We start from the raw sequence: 9,159 nt of genomic DNA on the forward strand, positions 1-9,159 counted from the left end.
CGTTTATCTTTCTTGTAAACTGAACCGATTAAGTTGGATAACTTGTTCGAGATCTATTAAATGCAATTCTAGAAAGTGAATATAAAAACCTTTTGAATATCAGATAATCAGATAATATTTGATTTGGTTTTTTAATGTTCATTTTGACTAATTTTGTAAACCATCAAAATTACAAATAAAAATAAAAAACTTTGTATTTTATATTCGATAAGTTTTTCTATGTAGTAGGAAAATAAAAACAAACACTGAAAATTCTAGAAACTTAGTTGATCTGGTGGTCAAACTGGGAACTGGTTACTTGTTTGCCTGATTCAATTAAAGACATGATTTTTGAAACATTGGATATAATATTTCACTAAACAAACAAAACAACATCGAGTTTCTTTTGTGCAATCGATTTTTTATGTTTAAACACATAGAAAAATTGGTTTGTCCACCGACCACTAACAACACCATGATATCTTTTGAGGTTTTGAGGAAGGAATACCATCAACTTTGGGGATTGGGTTATAAGTGGCTTATTCCGAACCACGTTGCACTCAATGAGATTCGAACTCGGGTCACTCCAACGGGAGTATTTATTGTATCTTCCACCAATTGTTAGGCCATAAAAAATGTTTATGTTGAATCATATAAAGAAGAGTAAATTACACGAATGGTCCCTATGGTTTAGGGTAATTTGCACGTTTGGTCCCTAACTTAATTTTTTAACTCGAAAGGTCCCTACTGTTTGTTTTTGTTACGCGCTTGGTCCCTTTCTTACCTAAAAAGACTATTTTGCCCTTGAGTTTCTAATTTCTTTAAATAAACACACACCCCAACCCCACCCCCTCACCTTACCTTACTTACCTCACTATTTTTCCATATTTAAATAATAGTCTTTTTAGGTAAGATAGGGACCAAGCGCGTAACAAAAACAAATTATAGGGACCAAGCGTATAACAAAAACAAACAATAAGGACCTTCCGAGTTAAAAAAATAAGTTAGGGACCAAGCGTGTAAATTATCCAAAACCATAAGGACCATTCGTGTAATTTACTCTATAAAGAAAAAGACAAATATATCCACTGTGGCTTAAAATTTCTCACAAATAGCTTAAAACTATCCTTATGTTCAAAATTGTCATCAATTTCCCCAAACTGCACTACAAATTTACTATTTATGCATAGTAGGCTGTTTGTTTGGTCAGTGCCAAAAGAAAATATCAAAAACCATATTTTATATAATGGGAAAATTTTGTTCTTTTACTACAAAAATGTAATTCATAATGCAAAACTGTTTGTGGAAATCATAATTTTTTTCTTCTTTCTAAAAAGCATTTTATGAATTTCTTTTACATGTATGTTTCTTCAAAAACCATTTTCACCGTAAAAAGGAGCTTAGTAATGCGAAAATAAAGTCTTAGTTTGAGAGAGATTTTTTTTTTAAATGTCAATATGAGGGAAATTTTAAAAATTATCATAACGGTGAGAAAAATTAAAATATCATTTTATTTCTTCTTTCTACTTATCCTCTTACTACTTTTAAATTATGACAAATTTAATAAAAATTATTAATTTTATTAAATATGACAAATGTAACAATCTTAAGTATGTAAGAAGATAACAGGAAAAAAAAAGGAAAAATGACACAAATGCCTTATGAAGTTTCTAGGGTTTATCCGTTGAGTCCCTACAGTTTTTATCGGACTTTATGGGTCTCTAAACTAAGATATGACATGCTTTTTTAGTCCCTGTCAACCTGTAATAGCCGGTTCGGTGACCTTATAGACCAAAAAAACAGACATTGTGCCCTTATAAAGCCAAAAAAATAAGTTCGGGGATCAATACGAATTGAGTGTGAATCAGCTTTAGAAGTAAAGGAAAGTTTTTTTTTTTTTTACGGATTGATCCCCGAACTTATTTTTTTGGATTTATAGGGATATAATGTGAGTTTTTTTGGTCTAAAAGGTCACTGAACCGGCTATTACAGGTTGACAGGGATCAAAAGAGCATATCATATCCTAGTTTAGAGACCCATAAAGTCCGACAAAAACTTTAGGGACTCAACGGGTAAACCCTAGAATTTTTGTAGGGCAGTTGTGTCATTTTCCTAAAAAAAAATGATATTTGATTTCTCTAACGATAAATAGTAAATTTCACAACGAGTACTTCAAACTTAGTGTTTATTTTGTGATTGTAAAACTTATCACATTGAAGAAAATTATAAAAAACACTATATCGTTGTGCTTATGGTTTCTAAACGTTACGTGCTTGGTTATTTTGATTGACTCCGTTTAATTTTAGACGTTAGGCAGGCATGCTCACGTTCCCCTCACACAAGATTATTATAGTATTTTTATTGTTCTGTCTACCTTAGGTTTACTTTCTTCCTAATTTATTTTGCAAAAACAGTCGACATTGTTTTCTTTTCACATGAAAGCCTCATAATTTTTGTAGCCCAATGGAATAGTCTAAACCAAGGAATGAGGTTTTGTAGGGGAGTCCTCTGATTCAAATCCAATAATTTTAATGGAACCGATCCAATCCAGTCATCCAGAATGTTAGATTTTATCAACTGATCAAATTCAATTTATAATTGATTGGTCTAACTGGGTGTTGGAATTGATAATTTTTATCCATTAAATTTTTTGAATGGTTATTGAATATCCAACCAATTTTTATCCGATAACAACCAAACATAAATACATATTTATGATAAATGAAACTAAAATTAAACAAAATTGCAACAATTTATATTAACAAAATACTTCAAGCATTCAGTGTTCAAATAGAACAAGTTTTAAAAAATCTATTTAAATCATCCACTTCAAATATTTAATGTTTTATCTTCAATCCTTTAGGATTTCATTTAACTTGAAGTAAACTAGTACTTAAATTTACTTTAAAATCACATTTGAGTATGTTAGCAAGAATCATTGATTATGGTTATGTATTGTAAATGTGCTATGAGATTGTGTGTGAAGTTCAAAGTGGTTATCGGGAATCATTAATTATAATTATCTACTATAAATTGATTGAGGATGAAACACTGCGACAAAAGGTGTTGGATACCATCGGTTTACCTTTGTGGCTATGGGTGCGATGGAAAGGACTTTTTACCTCTAAATTGTTGCTAACATAGAGTAGATGACGGATCTACAACCTTCTTCTTGATCCAAGCTCCTAAACCTTCAAGTTTCCTTTCAAAAGAGCACCCAAAATGACGTCCAAGCTCACACACTCACACAATGGGGAGATTAGGGTTTTCTATGGTAAGGGGACGATGAGGGAGGCCACAATGATACATAAGTTCTTTATATAGGGTGTAAAACCCGGAAAAATTACGGTTTTCCTTTGCACTCGTCGAGTTGGTCCCTCCAACTCGTCGAGTAGACTCTTCATTCCACGTCCAAAATAATCCCTACTCGACGAGTTGCAGCTCACCAACTCATAAAGTCCCAATCCAAAACACTAAAATGTTTGAGAGATAAAAGATACCGGAAACAAGCGTTACATGAAGGCTATAAAACAAATATTATGGTATGTAAAAGCTACTATCGGATAGGGGATTTTTTATAGTCTCAATAATCTTGTAAGACTAGTTGGATACTGTGATAGCATTCATAACATTGATCAAGATGATGGAAGAAGTATCACTGGGCATGTATTATACATTGGTAACTCACCAATCATGTGATGCTCTCAAAAGCAAGAAACAGTGGTGTTATGTGTTTATGTTACATGATTATGTGGTAACGATAACATTGGTTCTGTGTAGTTTAATTTGGATAACCTGAGAACTCTTGGTTTAAGGCCTTATTGCAATGTTCTTGTCTGATTGTTTTTTCTCGGGTGGATCATCTATTCGAATGTCTATTTGATCTCTAACCACATACGACTTTATGAATTATATGAAAGACCAAGATTTGGCCCCTTCCAATTGCATGAAAGATCATGGGAGGACCATGACATTTGTATGAAAGACCATGGGAGGACCATGACACTTGTATGAAAGACCATTGGAGGACCATGGAAAAAGGACCATGGGAGGACCATGGCAACCGTACGTGACCATAAAAATTAAGACTACAGGAGGACTACATCAATGAGTGATTGTAAGACTGTGGAAGAACCATAACATTCACACGTTCTGTACTAATATTTATGTTGTATGTATGTTAATAGATAGGCGCTATAGCCACTGACTTTGTATGGATGCATTGTATGTATGGTGGAATATGTGGTATATTCGGAACTCAATAAGCTTTATGCTTACATTTATGGATTATAGATTTTGCATGTCGTTCATGATAAGAGCTCGGTGGGACTGTGCACACGCATCAAAGATATTCGTTTCTGGGGTTTTGTAAACTTATCTATGATAATGTATGGTTTTAATTAAACAAATATCACTCAATGGTTTTTTTAAGAAAATGTTTAATTGGTTAATCTATTTTATGAACAAAAATTTATTTATAATTTTTTGGATGTTACAATGTCGAAGATTGGTAGGTAGATTGAGATACTTACTTCAAACACAGGCTGATTTAGCTTACTCAGTTGGCATTACATGTCATTATATGCAAACTCCAAAGAAATGAAGGTTATAAAAAAATATTACGCTATGTAAAAGGTACTATCGGATAGAGGATTTGTCACAGACGCAATAATCTTGTAAGACTAATTGGATATTGTGATAACATTCACAATACTGATCAAGATGATGGAAGAAATATCATCGGACATGTATTCTACTTTGGTAACTCACCAATCATGTGATCCTCTCAAAAGAAAGAAACAATGGCGTTATCCTCCTGTGAAGCTGAGTATATGGCTACATCTACAGCAAGCGGGCAAGCAGTTTGGTTACGAGATCTTTTGAGAGAAATAACTAGTTCTCAAGTATAAGAAGTGATAGTTAAAGTTCACAACACATCAACAATTGCTTTAATCGGAATCCCAATTTTTCATGGCCGGAGTAAGCACATCAAATCTCGTTTTCACTACATACGAGAACGAGTTAAAGATAAGGAGATCATAGTCGAGCATGTCAATAGAAAGGAACAAAGAACTGGAATTTTGAAAAAAAAGGCGTTAGCTAAGATAAAGTTCGTTGAAATGTGCAAGATGCTAGAGTTGAATACCTCTCAAATTCCATTAACGGAAAGGAACAAAGAGATGGCATTTTGACAAAGGCGTTAACTAAGATAAAGTTCATTGAAATGCACAAGATGTTAGGAGTTGAAGACCTCTCAATTTTTCCATTCAGAAATTAAGGGGTGATTATTATAATTTCAAGTTTTACCCCTTCCAGAAATGACGAGGTGTAGGAAGGGAACATTCCTTGGGCAACATGGAAACCTAACATGATCATTAGGGTTTAAGCAAATTGGTTGTTTAGGGAGCAAGCATGCTTTATATATAGCAAGTTAGTATTCTAGTTAGATACAAACTAGGTTGCTATTATCTGCTATATATAGACATCGAAACATGTAGGTTTAAATGATCAGAGAGAGCAAGAGAGGAAAGATTGTAACCAGTTTTGGGTAATTTTCTGTATTACAACAAGAGATTATTCATTTCATTCTCGTGTTTATATTTTTCTGCTTATCAATTATTCTTTCAGTAACAACCACTAATCATGACAACCAAAAAACATGATATTGTTTAATACTTACACAATCTAAGTCAAACAACCATTTAACCAACATAAGTTTATCTAATATGCATGTCGTTTTCCTGGAACTTTCTTGTTTCCCCTTCCAACTTTATCTAGTCCAACTTGACCTTTGTAACTCCTTGTGTTATGCCTTAAAATTTAGCACTTGCTACATATAACTGTTAGGTCTTGCCGAGGCTCATACCGTGGTTGCTACCTTATCTTCATCATTTTTTCCCTTCTTCTTATTTTGTCTACCCACCTATAAATTTAAAGAAAGGTAATAAGTGTAAACCATTACAAATCAATTATTAGTTGATGTTTTGGGAAAAGTAATGTTGTTAGATAAGTTGACATAGGCTATACGTTTTCTCTATTTATGTGAACAACCTTGAATTTTACATTTCCATCCAAGCCATTAGCACTTATGTACCCAATCCTCATGATCACGATATTTTCCCTTATTCTCTATCTTGCTCCACATGGAAGAAAGTACATGCTTGCAGGTTATACCAGAAATGTCCAATTTCCTTCAAGAACATGTAATATCCTTCAAGTTGACAACACATTAATCCATCCATGGACTAATTACTTGATACTTACTATTTCCACTGAAAATGCTCATGAGTTCAGCCGCTTCTTTAAAAATTTCTTCCATTAACTTTGTGGAAGTAAGGGTTAAGAACCTTAGGATCTACCTATCACCTTCTAAACATTTCATATTCTCTTCATTAAATACTCTCTAATGAACTCCAAAACAAGTGATTATTGGTTTGTCACTTCCATTAATTAACTTGGAATATAAAACCTCACACAACTTGTTCAAATAAACATCATAAACTTTTCTTCTTATGGAAGAAAGTATATATTGCGATGACATACTATAATACCTAAATTGAGTAGGGAATAATATTATTACCAAAAAATGAGATATAACCCACTTTTGGGGGAAAATGACTTAAGCATTAATGTGCCTTTTCATTGAATCTTTTGAAGTCTTCCATAGCCTTCTCAAATAGTACACCTCCATAGATGTAGCTTCAACTCCTCCCCCTCGAAAGACAAATTGGGTGCATTCTATACTTCACTCGTATTCAAACATAACTTAAGTCCCTTTGGGTATTCACATAAATCAGAATTACCTAAAATGTTTGATGATGCTAAACATCACAAACATATCTTTGGTTATGCGAAGGGACCCACACCCGGTATATACTCAAAATGTCACTTGAACTCGATCCGCATATGATACATAAGTTGGTTCATACTATTAGCAATACACAATTCTTATGACCTTTTAATTGTAATATTTAATACCATGTTTGTACGTAATTACAATTAACATATCGTATCGTGGTCAAAAAGTTGATTTTATAAAATAAACACGCCCATTATATGATACGGAAAAGATAAGGAATACACAAGATCAAAAGACAAAAGCCATAATATATGGAATATTTTGGAGGACTTTTCAATATGCTATAAATATACAATGTGTCATAGCACCCGATATCATCAACTTTGCTTTCGGTGGACAATTTTTGTTTTATATATATTATTGTTATTTAGATATGCTTTATGTTTATTATTATTATTATTATTATTAAATCATATGTTAACAAAAAAAAAATTGCATTTTTCTAGATTAAGAAAGTATAATTATGCTAAGAATTCTGAACCATGATGTTCAATGGACTTTGAATTTGAAATGAAGTCTTATGTATGATGACATCTTGAGATGTATGCATCTATATTAATATATATTTTATATATGTATGCATGTGCATAGAATTTTCCATGAGTAAAAAATAATCAAATAGAAGCACAATCACAAACGTAATATGTACATGTGGTGCAAAACTTTAGCATTTGATCTGGAAAGGTAATGATATGAGTAATTAATCTAATTTTAATTAGCTCAATCACCAACACGCATTAAAACAATTTCTAGAATCTGCCAAATAATTTTGACTACATGATTGAAACCACGAAAACTAAAATCCCACAAGGCCATAATTAAATATATATGCAATAACCAATAAATTCATCAAGTAAAACAAAGGGTATAGATTGAAATGTAACAATAATTGATGATTATCATTTAATTAATTACTACTAATATACTATGTAAAGTAAAGCTAAACAGACAGTAACATTACTAAAAAGAAGACATAAGATGTCAAGAATTTACAGATTACTTCACAGCAAAATAGTGCTTTTCCACTTTCAGCCATCATCATTCATCATCAAGATTCCTGGTGTAGTGCGATCACGAATTCATCTGTAAATTGATGAAACCTTGATGGGTATTTCTGGGAATTCATCAATCTCGAATCTTGCGTAATCTTTTTGTAGATCTGTGAACTCTTGACACTTTATTCTTCACTTGAATATATATATAATTTCATAAAACTAAAAGAAGAAGAGTAAAATGAAGCTGAGTAAGAACAGGGTGGTGGCACCGGGAAGTGAGACGGCGGCGGAAGGTCCAGGTGGTGGAGGGCTGTAATAGTAGTAAGGGAAGTATGGCATAATTGGGTTGGGTGGTCCTGGTGTCGGGTAATTGCTGTACGGTGGTGGGTAGGTGTAGTAAGGACCCTGATCGGAGTTTGGTGGAGGTGGGTAGTAGTAGCCACTTCCACCACCACTTCCACCGGAGCTAGGGGAAGCAGGCGGTGGAGGACAGTCGATTGATGTCGGTGGAGAGGGTTTGGGAATGGACGGTGGTGGTGGGGAAGGCGACGGTGGTGGCGGTGGTGGTGGAGAGAAGGTGGGTGGGCTGCATGGATTATCACAGGCAGCACACATTGTACATTCGATTTGGTATTTGGAACCAATCCATGAGTTCGATTGAGCTGCAAACAAGAAGTTAGATGTGATGAAAATGAAGATCAAAGTGTTGACTTTCTGATTCTTGACCACCATTGTTACATAGAGAGAGAGAGAGAGAGAGAGAGAGAGAGAGAGAAGGAGTGATATGGGAGTTCTTATGATTGAGGGGTATTGAACATTAAACAAGTGCACTACTAGATTACCATCTTTTATTTGTCATTTAAAATTAAAATAAATATGTAAATGCATTAATGTGTTGCCCGACATAATAAATAGTTTTATAATCTTTTATTCAACTTAAAAGTTATATAAAAAAAAATTAATGACTTGTTATAGAGAGATACGTATCTAACTTGAGATGTTAGAACTTATGTACATTTTTTAACTTCAGCTAACAGCTAACACAACTATTATATAACTAGTTAGTTTTACAAATATTGTTCTAATTATTTTTGAAAATAGCTTGTGTTTTTGTTTATCTATAACTAGGTGTGAGACCCGCGTATTACGCGAGTTTATTAAAAATAAAAATTTAATATGAAAATATATAAACATTAAATATTTTATAAAATAATGTTTTTCCATATAAAATGTAATCTTTTGGAGAATTTATGAAAGAAATCAAATCATTTGGAGCATTTATGATAATATATTTTCAAATTAATATAATGATAACCTTACATATAT

The 9,159-nt window shown here is 32.9% G+C and overlaps 1 protein-coding gene across 1 annotated transcript; it reads right to left on the reverse strand.

Moving 5' to 3' along the window:
* Positions 1-7,683: 7,683 nt before the first annotated feature.
* LOC111895216 (leucine-rich repeat extensin-like protein 6) lies at positions 7,684-8,652 on the reverse strand. The gene has a single exon (XM_023891318.3). The coding sequence runs from the start codon at positions 8,563-8,565 to the stop codon at positions 8,053-8,055; it is 513 nt and encodes a 170-aa protein (XP_023747086.1). The 5' UTR covers positions 8,566-8,652; the 3' UTR covers positions 7,684-8,052.
* Positions 8,653-9,159: the final 507 nt, after the last annotated feature.

The sequence above is a fragment of the Lactuca sativa genome, chromosome 6 (genome assembly GCF_002870075.4).
Source record: "Lactuca sativa cultivar Salinas chromosome 6, Lsat_Salinas_v11, whole genome shotgun sequence".
Lineage (NCBI taxonomy): Eukaryota > Viridiplantae > Streptophyta > Magnoliopsida > Asterales > Asteraceae > Lactuca > Lactuca sativa.